At 36.3% G+C, this 17,187-nt stretch overlaps 1 protein-coding gene across 1 annotated transcript; it reads right to left on the bottom strand.

Annotated features, from left to right (window-relative positions):
- Nucleotides 1–512: 512 nt before the first annotated feature.
- On the bottom strand, nt 513–6,198 carry LOC113333672 (histone-lysine N-methyltransferase family member SUVH9-like). Its single transcript, XM_026580097.1, has 2 exons — nt 3,944–6,198; nt 513–1,008 (listed from the first exon to the last, which is right to left on the bottom strand). Exon 1 carries the CDS (start codon nt 6,073–6,075, stop codon nt 4,024–4,026), a length of 2,052 nt encoding a protein of 683 aa, XP_026435882.1. The 5' UTR covers nt 6,076–6,198; the 3' UTR covers nt 513–1,008; nt 3,944–4,023.
- Between the last annotated feature and the right edge of the window lie 10,989 nt (nt 6,199–17,187).

Genomic DNA, 17,187 nt, shown 5'->3' with positions numbered 1-17,187 from the left:
ATTAAAACAGTTACTGGAATCACCTGCCGGATCTTGGTTGAAAGTTGCTGTTGCCCCAGTGTTTGTTCCCTTCATGTTGTCGTGATCAATAGAAGGGCCATCACTATCCTCCGCTGATGTCAGGGGACCAAACAAACTGGAACGCCTGCTATCTGCATTTGAGCTATTTCCTTCCTCGGCATTGTCTTTCATGATTTGTCACTTATTTCATTTCTTTGCTTCCTCACTTTTATAATAGATGGGTATAGCCAGGTTTGTCGCCAGCAGCAAGTAAAGTCTATTGTTCCCTTCCAATTGCTTAACCTACGGTCCTACACTCCTCCTTTCTAAAGAAAAGAAAATTACTGCTTGATGCCGAGAACAAAATTTAAGTTCACAGGCAAGGACACTTGCCATGTGGACAGGCATCAAAACAACAAATTATACGTCTGCATCACATGTTTGCATATTCTCTTTTAACCAGCAAGAAAGATTTGTTAAAAGGACACAATAAAGACAACAAAAGAACAGTAAACATGAAGCTTTGATGGCATTTGTCCATTTCATTCCCTGCCGTACAAATGTTTCTACATCAAATCTTTTGACTTGTATATACATGATGATCAGATACAAGAGTTCATACATTCGCGTGTTAAGCTTACAAAAACATACAATACAGATTCCTTCAGACGTCATCTCGCGGACCTTAAGGTGACTGAAGGTTTTACATACAAGTAACAGCTGCATGTTTTACCGCAGCCTCAAACATATTTGAAGCTTTCAGCTTTTTGTAACCGTATCGCTTGTATCTCATTGTCAGCATAGTAGTCATGAACTGAGGAAGGCTTCTGTACATACTATAATAGAGCCAAAGCTATCTCATCCGATGCTTTATGATTAGAGTAGCTGTCTGCAAAACTTCCTTGATAACATGTGCTTGGAGAAAAAAGTACTTACGAAATAGAACAGCCATAAGCTGACTTTTCAAAACTCCCGAACTGCTCCTTATAGGTGGAATGAAAGTTCCATCTGCACAGAAAATTAAAAAGACTGTAGAATATTAGGCATTCTAGAAGCATATGACACAAACGTATATAAAGGTAAACACCAAAAAAAAAAAATGCATTTGCAGATTTATCAACATGCTGCTATTTTGGTAATAGCTTATGAAGAATAGGTGTTCACGGCTGGAATATGATATATCGATCCAGCATTAACCCATGACAGGAAGGCGCATTTTTGTTTAAAAGGAAAATATATTCTTCCAGATGACGCTGCATAAATCTATATGTTGGTTAAATGCTTATATGTAGTCCAAATATTACTATCTTCTAAGAGGAAAAAAAAGGCAAGGAACAAAAGATGATTAAAACTAACATTAATTGTACTTAAAATGTAGTCAACCCATGAATTTCCAACGCAACTTGAAGAACACATTGAAACAGAAACCTTAACTAAATGCAGTAATTATAGTATGTTGATTCAACATTAGCACCTAAAATACTGGATATTTCGCCAGACTAATGAAACAAAGATACCAAAGCAAAACACTCAACACAAAATGAATGATCCAGTGTCAATTTTACTAGGTGCTACAGTTGTGTGTACTGATATTCCTTTTTTGCGGAAAACTAATCTAGCACCTACTTGTAAGTGTTCAAAAGCACAAACTTTTTAATTCTTTAGTAACAAGGATTATATTTAGTTAATTTGCCAATGGATAGCAACAACTTGCATTATTTGAGGGCAAATAAACGCAGACGAGTTTAGGTGCTAAATACAAGACCTAGTGTTGCTTCAAAAAAAAAAGAGGACCTAGTAAGTACTACCCTAAACTGTTGTTACTTTAATGAAATGAAAGTTTAGAACTGATTATCAGGAATTAGGAAACATCTTACATTTACTCCTATTATGGGGAAGTATCTAATTTCAAACTCTATGAACTGATTGTTGTGCTGCTTTTGGTCCACTAACTGCAAGAAGTTGACTTACACTTGTACCAGATATATTGCCAAAAAGTGCATGTAATGAACTGTTAATTTTTCTTGTAGAATTTCCAAAACTCCATAACATGCTCTGCTTTTCTTCATAGAGTTGAAACTACAATAAAAAAATATTGGTGGCTGGATGAAAGAAATCTTTACTACAATAGATCCTCAGAGTAGACAAACCACAGTTAACGACTTTGCTGATACTGAATTTCAGTGCAATCATGTGAGTAAACTAAAAACTGAACAACGAATGAGATGTTTTAATAACTTAAGGCTACATCATATGTTGACCAGCAAAACCTCAAAATAACAAGTAAGAAACTAACATGTCTAAGCATTAAAAATCATTGTTTCACTTGTTATAATGATTTCTTTCTTCCTTTTCCTATTGTACAAACATAGAGTAATTCAGAGTTGTTTAGCAAGTTAGCCCAGTGCGTTGAACTTGAACTGTCACAACTTCTCATTTCATTTCAATTTCGGCCTTCGGATATGCTGAAACGTTTACCCGCATAATATCTTACATCTTTATTTGGAAATGAACTAGGCTACACTCTGGGTGAATTAACCACGGTCACAAGGTGCAATTGTATAAATGTACTACAGATCATCATATATTCTATATAAACTAAGACGCAATATCAGCAAGGAAAATATAGACAGCGGTTGAGCATATCTATATAGCATCACTGAAAAATGATCTGAATACACCTCATTTTCATATTTCGCTGAGCATCACACAGAACATAGATGTATCAACATCGAGATCCCTTAAACTGAGGTTAAAATACTAATTTCAGCTTGCAATACACATTTCATCAATAAGATAACAAACAGTAGTGAACAAGAGAAATAATAGAAACAATCAATTGCTCGATAGAAGCGTAAACTTTATATTTAACAATTGAAAGACGACAACAACTGTACCTTCAAAATGCATACTGCACTATGTGTTGAATCTCTCTATTTAATCAATGAGAAGACTTCTACAACTTTACTTTTCAAGTTACTTTAACCTAGTTGCATCTCCCTTCATCCTATTCCCTCTCTGAATTATCTCCCAGCAGACATCTCCCTTCCTCTATACGCACCACTAGCACATGATCTATAGAACTTTTTCTACACAAGTAATTCTAAGGAATATAAACACTTCCCACATTCGTAATTTTCAGGATATAGCAACTCTAGTTTTTCTTCCTCAAGATTAGAATTCTCAATCCAGAATTACTTGAAGTGTACTTTACTTGTATGTAAGCCTAAGTACTGGATCTTTTGATGGGTCCTATACCTAAAAATGGATCATCAGCAGCAGCGAGATTTAACGTGTTGGGAAAGACATCAAAACAGTCTATTAAATGTCTAAGTTGAGCGCCTAACTTGCATAGACTCTATGAGATCCGCTTAACATCAAAACTGTCATTTGTTTGTTAGTATATCATTAACATTGAGATTGTTAAATGTTGTATACATTTAAAGGCCAGCTTATACTGTAATGACAGGAATCATCCTTCCAATTCCAGCTTATCTTCTATGACGTACATTTTTTCCTAAGGTACATAAAAAGTAGCAAATGAAGCTCATATTCGATAGTAATCTGCGTATTCGCAAAAAACTAAATGGCTATAAACAAAGAGAAGAAACAATATGGTCAACAAATCATAAAAAATTCAATTGAAATAGATGGAAAAGCTGAGAGCAATACTCAATGCACTCCTTTGATCCCAACAAACACACAAGAAAAACATGTAAAAACAGAAAAGCTTGTATACTTTTTTTTACAGAAAGTGATCCCCGTTAATTGCTAAGCATGGATGACCTTGACAGAACTACCAAATAACAATCAGTTCCAAGATACATAAGCTGAACAAAGATATAACGATACATAAACTAACAACATTGACATATTAGAAGAATGTGTAGCATGATAAAAGGGGAGCCTTAACCAAAATGCAAGAAAAGAATCAAAGAATTACCAAAGGGAGTAAGAGAAGTTGGTCCAAGCAAACAGCTCCAAGCAACATACGCTCAAGATCATGACAGAACTCTTCAAAATTTAGTTACAGATGGCGAGTTTATCCACCCCCCAGTCTTCAGCCACTCCATAATCGAGACTGAGCTCTCTCAGTGGTGGGATATTTTCTATCGCAAAAATCATCAGATGAGGATACAACACATTGTGGTGATCATACATAACGAACTGAACCAACACATTCGGGCTTGAACTATGGCTAATATAACAAGCAACATTCCTCATTCTAGCAACATCCATTGCAAAATCCAACGGGGGAATGGATGGGTATGTTGGCCTTATAAAGTCAGGGAAGATCTGAGATATGTCTCCCCATTCGGACCACCGTTCAGGAAACCGACTTGGATAGACCAAACCATCGCCATTCATTGAAAGAACCATCGCTTGTTGCCTTGTCAGCACCACGCCAGTGTACTCACAGACAAAAGAACCCGCAGGAATTAAATCCAAGGGGCGGACTCCCCAACCTGTTTCCCTCGACCTGAATATTTCCAAATGGCGTTTCAACCCTTTCTGGCTTACACGATTTCGACATGTTGGAGGGCAGCTACAGAATGGACCACATTCATATATCAATGGCTTCCCTCTCACCAGCATCCCGTTTCGATCGTACGCGAATTCCCCTCCATTTTTCTGAGCACAATAACAATCCTCCGAACAACCATGAACACAATGACAGCCACCAGCATTACCCATTTGCTGAAATGTAAATGGAGGGTAAACAGACTTCGGCAAATACTCATAACACAATGGCGTTTGATCAGCATCGATATTATTAAAAAGAAAAACAGGAATGTTTTCTTTTCCATTTGAGATATCAAGACTCAAGTAACCTTTCGGTCTTGTAGCCAATGCATTTATCCTAATTTCCATGGCAAACCTAATAATTGCACTACCCATTTCATGTTGATCCTCCATTCTAACAAGTTTGTACTTATAAACGCCAAAACCAGACTTACCAACATCAAACCACGAATCAACAACCCTATAAAGACCGTCGTAGACATAAGCTTTATTAGTAGGACTACCTTCGTGTTTCAACCCTCTAATCACTCTAATCTCAATACCATAGAACATACTCCTCTCCAATGCAAGATTACCTCCTTCAAGTTTCTGATGAACACTTTGTTTGGTAGTATTCCTGAGTTGCCCACCTTGCCCAGTGTATATAATAACATCACCTTGATCTTCATCATCTTCATATCCACCTGAAACAATAATACTGGTCGCCACTGGCTCCCCACTAGTAGACCTCACAGCAGGTACATAATCAATTCCAGCTTGAACTTGACCATGTAATCCTAAGACACACATCTCCATCCTAAAAAAGAAAATGTCACCAACACAAACACCAGGTATATTACCAATGATCCTCTTATCTCTATTCAGCCATAATCCTTTATCTCTCATCAATGCAGCAGCCTTTAAATCTCCTCTCAATCTCTTCATCACTATCCCAATATTTCTGCCCTTATCTTCTTCAAATATGGATAAAATCCGAAGAGATTCAAACAACATTCTTGATCTTCTTACTAAATCTCTAAAATATCTTTGATCTTCAGGTCCAAGAGTTGAAACCCTGACCATTTCAGATGACCTAAAACTTAATTGCCGTTTAGTTACAACATCTGTAGAAACAACCCCCCCTTCTTGGTGCGAAACTGGTACAATAGACAAACAATCAGTAGTAGGAGTAGCAGTAGTATTAGGGTCTTCTAACGTCTCCTCCTCCACTTCATAATTATTATTATTTTCATGATAATTCTGTTGTGCTCCCCCCTTCTTGGAAAAAGCAGTCTTGAACAACTCAGATATCCTATAGAATTCTGAATAAACATCATTTTCATTTGTACTTGCATTTGAAGTAATATCAGTAGCTGGGAAGAGTTGGAGAGGATCAGGATCAGTAATTGTTGGGTTTTGAATTGAATTTGAGGTGTAAATGGAAGGAATTCCTGGTGGTGGTTCATCTAATGGTTCAACTTTAGGTTCGATTTTAGGGAAAATGTGTAATGGGTTTTGTGGTGGTGGTGGTGGTGGATGATTTAGGTCTTGGAATGGAACAATTGAACCCATAACGAAAAGAACTTCTATGAATCAAATTTCCATGTAATTTCAGGTTATGTTTGGAGAGACCTTTTTGGGTACATTTCGTGACGTTGGTGGTTCAGTTCGTCTGAGACTGAGGCTGAGGCTGAGGGCTGTCTGAATGACATCTGAAATGTCTGGTAAGTTGCTTAAAACGTCTAGGGTTGGTAAGGACGGGTTGTTGCTCGTGGATATGGGTATGACAAGAATCAGATCCGATCTTACCCGTTGGATGATTTTTTATTGGGGAAAATTATGCTCAGGCCCACCCATGGGTAACCCATAATATGAGGTCCTTAATTAAAAGAAGTTTAAATTTAGGACCCGAAATATTAAAAGACCTTGATACCCTTATGCATCTTGTCAAGCCCATAATTAAATAAAATTTAAATCTAGGCCCAAAATCATTAAAATATAGTAAACTATGATGTCATACCCATCATACCACCGACAACCACCACCAACTACCGCCACCGCCCATAACCACCACCACCACCTCCGACTACCGCCTCCGACCACCACCGCCGGCCATCATCACCGACCACCGCCTCCCACCAATAACATATGGATGTGTAATCTGAAGTTACATATGCAACGCGCATGTGTATCCAGAAGTTACACATGGGTATGGCATGAAAAGGTTACACATGAGTACGACATGTGTAAGCAGAAGTTACACATGCATATGACATGTGTAAGCAGAGGTTACACATCCATATGGTATGTGTAATGAGAAGTTACACATCAAAAAAAATAGACATCAAAAAGAAAACATAAAAAAAAACATGTATTACTTTAAGATTTATTTACAATAATTTCTTAGCATGTGTAACTAAAAGTTACACATGCATTTATCTAGTGCAATTGAGAGTTACACATGCATGTGACTTGTGTATTCAGCGTCAACTCCAATTCCAGCAAAACGGATACCACAAATAAGCAATTAACTTTTATAAAGTTATTGGAAACCTGAAATATAACACCAAGCAATCAGTTTTATGAAGATTAAATGAACAGTACATACAACAATGTATAGTTTCACATGAATTTGACTAGTGTAGCTAGCAGTTACACATGCAACTGACTAGTGTAACTAGAAGTTAGACATTCATATTGGAATTCAGACTTCTTATTCCTTTCTAGCCATAATCACATTAGATTTTACGACTGAATCTAACAAAATCATCAGCATCTTCCTAGTTTAACTAAAAGTTACACATGCATTTTCCTAGTGTAACTAAAAGTTACACATGCATTTTCCTAGTGTAACTAAAAATTACAGATGCTCATATACAAATCACCTCCAATACATGAATACTAGATAGTTCAGTTGTAGAAGGCTAAGGAAGTACTTATACAGATATAAACGAAGACTCACAATCTGCGCAAGTTTTTGCTGCAGGGCCATCGAATCAACTAACTAAGTCAAATAAAAAAGTGGTACAAACCGGACGTATTCATAGCACGATAATACTGAAAAAAACAAATTTACCTGACAATTAACAAGTTCCCCTCTAACCAGTGAAATCAACTCTAAATAGAGCTCGTACGTATAAGCACGTGCATACAAAATCTACCAAAATCATTTTAAACCAAAACAAAAACCTTCCTTAGAGTCTCAAGCTTGGAATTTAAAATGTATGCAATTATCATTTCATGGTTTAATGGAAGTTAAAGAAAAATTGATTATACTTACATTGTCCTGCACCACCACTGGATCCAAATCCTCCTCTAAAACCTGCACCTGCACCTCCACCACCAACACCTCCTACAATCACAAACTCAATAGGATAGTTACAACACTTTTCAATTTCACCTCATAAAATCACAAACTCAATCCGAAAGCATCTACTTAGTTTTCGCATGCAACTAATAAACAGAACTTCACATCATTTCGGGTTCACTCAAACTTTTACACATATAATTAGCATGTGTAACTCGCAGTTACACATATAATTATCATGTGTAACTAGTATCTACACATCGAATTATCATTGGATACTCGTAAAGTCTGAAGGCATCATACTAAAAGCTAATAGTCCCTACCAAAAATATACATTTGTGGATATTTCATTCTGTTGTCCATACACTACTTTCGCTATGGACTTAAACTAGTTAACCTAGTTTCACTAGTTGCTCCTCCACTTACTTCAACAAACTATTTCCATTACATACATATAGGCAGACACAGGGACATATGGATTTGATCGAAGTGGCATTAACTCATGACTCTGATCATCACTTATAAGCGTTAACAACAAGTTGATCATTTCTGTTGTTTCAGGAAGGGCCGCTCTAAATTCCCGATCACTAACTGAACCTGGTCATTCAAATTGGCATTATCTAACAAGTAACTTTACATCTACACAGTTGGAACCTAGAAATCTGTTTAACATATTATCCGACAAATCAAGATTAAGAATGTACAAGATACTCACATCATCTTTGGATTCTTATTTCCGTCCTCGATATCCTCTTCTTGTTCTAAATCATTTCATTTGAAGTCCCCGCTTTCTACTCCGCCAACACAAGAACCTGAATTAATTACTATATGTAAGTAAAATCTATGTAACCTGAAGTTACACATTTAATCAGTATGTGCAAGTAAAATTTGCACATGCTAATTAGCATGTGCAACTAGAAATTACACATCAATTTAGCTTGTGTAACTAGAAGTTACACATCTAATTAGCATGTGTAACTAGAAATTACACATTTATTTAGCTTGTGTAACTGAGAGTTATACATCCAATCAGTATGTGTAAGTAAAAGTTACACATCCACTTAGCTTGTGTAACTGAGAGTTACACATCCATATAATGCAAAGAAATGTCTAATGTCTTACACATCCATATAATGCAAAGAAATGTATAATATCTTACACATCTATATAATGCAAAGAAATGTCTAATGTCTTACACCTAACTTAGAGTTACACATCCATATATGTATTTGAATTACCTTCTATAGCATCCTCTGATGTGTTTGAGCTTACAATGATTAACTTATAGCATCCTCACTGCAATCATTAACTGTAAGATTTCCAGGCTTAACAACTTGAGAATCCCTAAGAACTGAAACATACTAAAAAGAAATAGATGCAGTGAAAAGTACTGCATGACACCCCAAAATTGGGTAGAGAGAACTTACAACTGTGATCGAATTAGAGAAAAAAAGAGAGGTTAGACTTATCTTTCAGTTCCATTTCATTACAAAATATGCTAATATAAAATAGCAAAAGACATTCTGCACAAGAAGTGCTAATTGAGAAGTATGAACATAGATGTAATAACCTGCTTGCATAGAAACCATAGTGAAGCAACATCTTGCCTTGTGAAATTTATTGGGTATCGCTGAATCATTGCAGAAGCTACTTCATGCAAGATGAGTTTCATGCCTCGCCTTACACAAACAAATAAAACCAACAAAATCAACACCACCAGAATTGAGAAAAATAATTAATACTGAATAGAGATCATAATTTCATAAAGAAACATTGATTTCAATGAATTTGCATAGACGAATTATTTTACATAGAGAAGAAAGTCGAAATTAGGCTTTGAACTTTTAAATGACTGAACAGAGGCCCTGCAATCCATTGAATCCATTCCTGGCACTATTCAAAAACAGCTTACATTTCATATCTACCAAGAACATATGAAATTGAAAACTAAAAGCGAATAAAATTCAATCAAATATACGGGTAATAGAGATGATGAGTCGTTGATATCGAATCTCTAATCAATTTTTAGATCGCAACTTGAAATTGAGAGTTACAATGATTTTGACGAAGAACAGATCTGGAAATTTCGTTAAAGATTCTTCAAAATAACTACATGATACAACCAGAGAGTCTAGATAAATATAAATCTAAGATCTAATTTTGATTCAGATAAGTTAATTGAAAAACGCCTGAAGATTTATGTTTTGAAAAGTATTTCTCTCAGATTTGTTTATGAAATAAACAAACTAAAATCTCCCAATCGAAGCATAATCACTAGTAGAAGAGGATACTTATCTATACGCTTGCTGATGAACTTGTGTTGAATCTGTAAATCGATTGAAACACAACTCGATTAAATCAATACCTAAGAAATCCTCGAATCAACTGAAATCGATTATTTAATTGATATGTTAAATCGACTGAACATCATCAGCAGAGATCCATAAACATCAACAGCTAAGATCGATGAAGCTAAAATCGTCTTCTTCTTCTTCGGAAAACACGATCTGAAAACCCTAAAACTATTCAGAGCAGAAACTAGAGAGAGAAAGTGAAAATGTAAATGAAAATAAAGCCGATGATATTCCTCCTTTATATATTCTAAAGGGTAGTGTTGTCATTATTAATATTCATAATAATTAATTATGGGCCAGATCTGAAGAAAATTTGATTTTTTGGGCCTAGCAATATCATTTTCTTAAAGTATGGAGTTGACAATGAAGGATCCATTTTGTAGGGATTCTATATATTGAACCCATATAGTAGGGGGGTTATAGTATTTTTCACTTTTTTATTTCGAAAGAGATATATCGACCGAAACTTTCTCCCGAATTACACACAGTGTGAGATAGAGCAAAGGGCCCACTTCTGAGTGTTGTGATTTTCTGTTGATTCCACTCTTGGGATATTTCTCGGTGTCTAGTCACGGTTAGTGTAAAATCTTTTTTTATTTATTTTTGTGAGAATGTTATAAACACCCCTACTATCCATGGGTTCCTCACAATTATCCCTAAAAGTATTTACAAATACCCTTAATGGTATAACTGAAATTATCACCAGCAAAATAATTCTCATAATCCCGTTTTTAACCTTCGTATCTTATATTCAGACTTCTTTTTTATTTATCACTCAGAGAAAAATCAATAGAATGAACCGGCACATTTTCATTGTTGCACCACCAGCACCATCTTCGCCTACGCCACCACCGTCTTCATCGCTGCCATTATCAGCTCCATCACTACCTAAACCACCACATATAGCACCATATCCAACTCTTAATCAATCGATTTAGGTCGATTTTGATTTATCTACAAAATTAATCCGGTAAAGAATCAACGAGGAAATAGTCTTCAAAACTTAGATCTGGTGAGGAATCAACGAGAAATGTTTTATTCAACGAGAAATCAACACCACCACTGTTACGATGACGACCACCACCGTTTCAACAACAACAACTTCCTTTTCCAGATAAAAAAATAGAAACTAAGGTTATGAGTTAGAGATTTGAAATCAAAAATCAAATCAGAAACTAATTTTCCAGATTCTGCAATTTAGAGTTCAAGGTTTTAATTTCTGAAAATTTTCGATCTTTGTGCACAGATTTATCAAACGGAGATGGAGTCTTCGTGGATCGATACAAATCGATTGTGTGTTGATGATTTTTACATTACAAAGGTCAGATTCAAATCATGAGCCGGAGTTTCAAGACAATAATCAAGTGCAGAATGGGTTCTCAGGTAGCAGATTCAAATAAGGTTAAATGGATTTGTGTGGTGGCTGTATAGGGTTCAGTTATGAGATGGGAAGTTTCTGGATGTGTTTGGTGGTCTGGGTGTTGATTGATTTGGTTTTGAGTTCGAGTTGGTGGTGTTCTGGGTGATTTTTTTGGTCACAAAACAGATGAACAAATGAGATGTTGCTACTATGGTTGTGAGATTGAGTACAGAGAATTAGATATGGTTTGAATGAGGGAATATGGATTTCATGACTGCAGCAATTTCTTTATCTCACGTTTCTCAACAGGCAACAATAACATGAATAATGAGGGATACGGATGATGAGGAAATCAAATAGAAGGCTTGTACAATGTTCTCGAGTTGAATTGTCTGGTAGGAAGGAATATATAGATGGCTATTGACTGTGTCGCGGCCATGGTTGATTATTGGCTTCTATTTACTATTGATGTGTGCATATGGCTTGGATTGGAGAATGTTTGGTATCGCGGGTGTGCTGGGATGTGATTTGAATGTGGTTGAGTTATTTAAGTCAAGGTGTTGTATCCGAAGTTTGCTAATGTGGTTGAGCTGATTGTATTCGTGGAGGGAGGTAAGAAGCAAAGATGGAGAAGGTTGTATGTGATTCGAATCAGTTGTGGAGATGGACTTACTCGAGTCTAGTTAGCTTTTGGTACTTACAAAGTGGTTGGAGCTCGTAAGAGTTCAGTAATAACAAACTGCCGAGGTCCGTATTATGAGAAGCTTGTGGCTTGTGGCTCGATGCTATATGATATCGATTGAATGTTGGATATTGGATTGGCTGAGATGTAGATGGATAATGGACGAAGTTTCTGTGTAGAGAATGGAATGTGACCAGTGGTTTTGAACCGATGAAGTAATTGACAAATAAAGTTGCAAGAAGTTAAGATATGTGCGCTGGCCCAATTGCAATCGGCGGAACTGTGTTCGAGTGAGAGTCATTTGGGTCTGAACTGATTGCTAAATACATGTTGATGGTGCAATTTTGGTACTGTAATGTTGATTCCACATCAACAAGGAAGCAAAGAAGTTAAGATTGTACTGCAATTTTGGAGCAGCATCAAGGGTCAATCAATAGCATCCTGAGCAAGTCTCACTTAGAAATTGGTATTCTTCTAACTCTGGTTGATAAGTTATACAATTATATGTCTATTGGATGTGATTTTGATATGTTGTATAGATGAATCTGTGGTGCAATTGTAGCACAACTGACTCTATGTTAGAAGACGCGTGTTCGACTCACATTAGGTTCACTCATTTGTGTATAATTTTTATTTTTTGGAGATAACTTGTGATAGTTGCCTCCATATATGAAGGAAACTTGTGCTAGTTGCCTCCATATTTGGAGACAACTTGGGCTAGTTGCCTTCACTTTTGAAGACAACTTTGTGCTAGTTGCCTTCACTTTTGAAGACAACTTGATCTAGTTGCCTCATATTCGGAAACAACTTGAATTAGTTGGCTCCATTTTGTTTTGCAACTTGTTCCTGTACATTATTTATTGGAGACAACTTGAGCTAGTTGCCTCCGATATGGGCAAAACTTCAGCAAGTTGACTTCACATGGTGGTGGTGGTTGTTGGCGTCGGCGATGGTGGTTGACGGCGTCGACGGGTGGCGGTTATTGACGGCGACGGTGTGATTGGTGGTAGTGGTAGTGGACAGTGGTGGTGTTGGTAAGCGGTGGTTGGCAGTGTTGGTGGACAATGGTGGTGGTTGGAGGTGGTGGATAATGGTGGTGGTCGTCGGTGGTGGTGGTTGGTAGTGGTGGACAGTGGTGGTGGTTGGCGGTGGTTGTTTGGTGGTGGTGGGTGGCGGTAGATAGTGGTGGTGTTGGTTAACGGTGGACAGTGTTGGCGGGCAGTGGAGGTGTTAGAGCACTGCTCGGTTGAACCCACTAGCGTTGGTATGTCAAGTTAGTTTTCAGTTTTAGTTGCCAAAATGCATTCTTGATTTAGCATACTAAAGATAGTTTCGGACTAGATTAGGTCTAAGAAGTTGAATCGAAGCTATCCTTAAAGGATGAAGATTGAAGATTGAAGACTACAAGAAGACATCAACAAGTACTTCATCAACAAAGGTATGTGATTGATTTCATTTGTATTCTTGTCCAATTCTACCTTTCTAATCTATCAAGATAAATGCTCACTCTATTGGAACAATTCCAATGACTGTAAATGTACATTTATGTATATGTACCTGAGGTTATTTGATTCATGACCTTAGAGACAATAACCTTTATTCTTATAAAGAATCTTATGTTATAGTGAATGAGCTTATGAATCCAACGAGCGAAGAATCACTCAATTCCGAGTTATAACGATGAAGTTATGAGTGATTTATTAAAGTTCGTTAGTAGGAAACAATTCATGGGTTGTTTGTAACAGTTCATGGACTTGGGCCCAATTACGTGACCAAAAGCTATTTTTGGTTAAGTTGGTGATGTTTCCTTGTATAAGCAAGATGGCTATTAATCCAAACATATTTGATTACCATATTAAAGTGTTTGTGATAACTTTTAATTCCTGCCTAAGATAGAATGTAATTTATTCACATAAATAAATATTTACTAATTAATTATTTATGCATAATATTTGTAACTTAGGAAAGACTCCCATATTTAGGAGAGTCTTGAAAAGGGAAAATAGCTTTGCTTAGATTTCAAGCTATTGTTCATGATAAATAAAGGGTTCGTGAGTTTACACGTTTTTCATCCCTTTTGGAAAATAGGCGTAAGCTTTGCAGGTTGTTTCCATGTTTTCTATTCTCCGTGAACAAGAGTGAGATAAAGTCTTTGTATTGGGGATCACAAAGTCAAGTTGAATTAAATCTTCGTGACTGATTATACAACTTGTAATCTAGGTTTTTCACCTCTTGTCTATTCTAAGGTTTTCTCTTCTGATATAAAACCATTCAAGAGTTGTTGATCATAAACCCTAGGTTTTGATAGATTTCAGTTTCTGATCATACCAACACTTGTTAGTCGAAATCGGAGACTATAAACAAAAACTTATATTGAGGCATCTCGTAAAATCCTTGAGATGTTTTAAACAAGATATCTCTAGATTTATTCTAGTTATTCTTGTTGTAGAGTTATTAGGTTTCTCTTCCTATTTTTGAATAGTATAATAATCCCTAATCTACAAGTTTGTTTTGATATTACTTTTAGCTAGTAATTGTTTTTATCAAAATTAACACAAGATTTCCAAAACCTTGATTCATATATAAAGGGAAATCAAACCGGTGTTTTGTGCAATCAAAATATCGAATCGTATCAATCTTGTTGTGGTATCTTCTAAAGAGAGCCTCGGGTTCTGCTAGAAGATTTGTGTGAATAATTTCTAAAGAGAATCGGTATTCTGCTAGGAGTTCTACAAGTGCTGAATAAGGTATTACATCTAGTCCGAATAGGTAGTAGGAAATTGGTGTAATAGCTTATAATCAGTGTGTGTTTATTATGGACTAGGTCCCGGGGTTTTTCTGCATTTACGGTTTCCTCGTTAACAAAATTCTGGTGTCTGTGTTATTCTTTTTCTGCATTATATTTAATTTATATAATAGAAATATCACAGGTTGTACGTTAAGATCAATCATTTCTTGTATCCGTCCTTAGGGTTGTTGAGCGAATTGATTGAAACTTGAACATTGGTCTTTGGTACCGTTCAAGTTAATCCTCTTATATTCAATCGGGCTCGCAAATCGCTATTTGCTGATTGCGGATTGAATTAAGAGATATAAAAATCTTTGATATACTTTTTATAAATTGAGTCTAACTGTCTAGTTGATTCTCTTGAAAGTATATTAGAGTTTGTGTATTCATATTGCCAAACGAAATATTGGGTATGGTTGTTAGACCCCCGCTTTTTCAATTGGTATCAGAGCAGGCAAACACGCTAAGACCTCATAAGTCTGTGTATGTAGCAATCTGATTCTATGGACAGAAGTGCTATCTCTGTACATGTACCGCCAGTCTTCGATGACACGAACTATTTATGGTGGAAAATTGATGCGCGTTCTTTTATTCAAGCGCGAGATTTTCGATCATGGGTTCGTATTATTAATGGCTATAATCCTCCATTAGTTACAGTAGACGGTGTAACTGTTGTAAAGGATATTGGTGATTACGAGGATCTTGAGATTCTTACTGCAAAGCAAAATTCTGATGGATTAAATGCTATCATCCATGCCATTACCCCAGATCTTCAGCACCACGTTACTACGTGTAATAAGTCTAAAGAGGCTTGGGATATCTTAGAAACCGTATTCGAAGGGAATGCTGCAGAGAAAGAAGCAAGGCTTCAAAATCTAGATTCTGACTGGGAAAACCTTCGCATGTCTGATGATGAAACCTTTGATGAGTTTAACCAAAGGCTTTCTCAAATACTTAACTCCTCATTTTCGTTCGGAAGAACTATTCCGGAGAAAGATATTGTGTGCAAAATTCTCAGGTCTCTACCATCAAGATACGAGTCTAAGAAAAAAGTCATTGAAGAAGGAAACGATCTTTCTACACTCTCCAGAAATACTCTTGCTGGAAAGCTAAAGATCTTTGATAATGAACACACATGAAAAGAGGTGATTTCTCTTAAAGCTGCAAACAATTCTGAATCCTCTAAGGATAAATCTGGTTCGCCAGATACTAAGGATGTTACTCCATGACAATTTAGAAAACTCTTGAGAGACAGGAAAAAGAGTTTTTCTAAAGGTGCAACATCTCCTAATGATGATGTACAATGTTATAACTGTCGTGGTTTCGGGCACTTGTCTTAAGTATGTCCTAGCTGGAGCCGTAAACAGTCGGCATATGCAGCAGATTTGCCTACTCTTGATGATGGACCTGAATTTTATAATCCCCAATAGTTGGCTGGCGAGGTTGCATTAGCTTTTGAAAAAATTCTTGCGGATACTGATTCTGATTCTGACAAAGAAGTGTTCCATGTGGATCCAGTTGCTAATAACCTTCTTAAAGAAAGTCATAAAAAACTCTCGGAAGATGAAAACACCATTTTCAGTGAGAAAGTTAAATATGACAGACTTCATAGTCGAAATAAAGACTTGCAAGACCAACTTGATTCTATTGGTGCAAGAGATTATCTCAACGAAATACGAAAGATTAAAGAAGAAATTGCTGAAGGTCGTGATATGGAAATTATTCTTCAAGCAAAGCTAGATAACTTGGAAAACATTGAGATGAACTTGTTATTTGATTCAGAACTAGAAGATCTCAAAGTTCAATATGAATCATCCAAGAATGATCTAGTTATTGCGCTTGAGAAGGTCAAAAGTTTGGAAGAAGAAAACTCGAGCTTAAAAGAGAGTTTGTCTTGAAATAGCAGCTCAGATAAATTAACCTCGATATTGGGAGCATGTAGAATTCATCGTGATACACGAGGATTTGGCTATGAAGGAATAGGCGCTCCTAGTATTTGAAAATAGGTAAAATTTGTCAAAGATAAAGTTTCTTCTCAACCAAAACTTTCCACGGTTGACAAAAGTAAAGTATCTCTACCAACTACGGATGGCGAAAAGAGGAAATCCTGGCAAGCTCCAAATAAAGCACATACACATTCAGGTAATACTAAACATAACTTTTTCCATTCTACTAAACATTGTTTTTATTGTG

This window comes from Papaver somniferum, unplaced genomic scaffold (assembly GCF_003573695.1).
Source record: "Papaver somniferum cultivar HN1 unplaced genomic scaffold, ASM357369v1 unplaced-scaffold_133, whole genome shotgun sequence".
In the NCBI taxonomy this organism is placed as follows: domain Eukaryota; kingdom Viridiplantae; phylum Streptophyta; class Magnoliopsida; order Ranunculales; family Papaveraceae; genus Papaver; species Papaver somniferum.
This window is presented reverse-complemented; position numbering and strand designations above follow the sequence as displayed.

Excerpts from the sequence above, each read along its gene's own strand:
- LOC113333672 (XM_026580097.1), bottom strand. The coding sequence starts at position 6,075 with ATGGGTTCAATTGTTCCATTCCAAGACCTAAATCATCCACCACCACCA.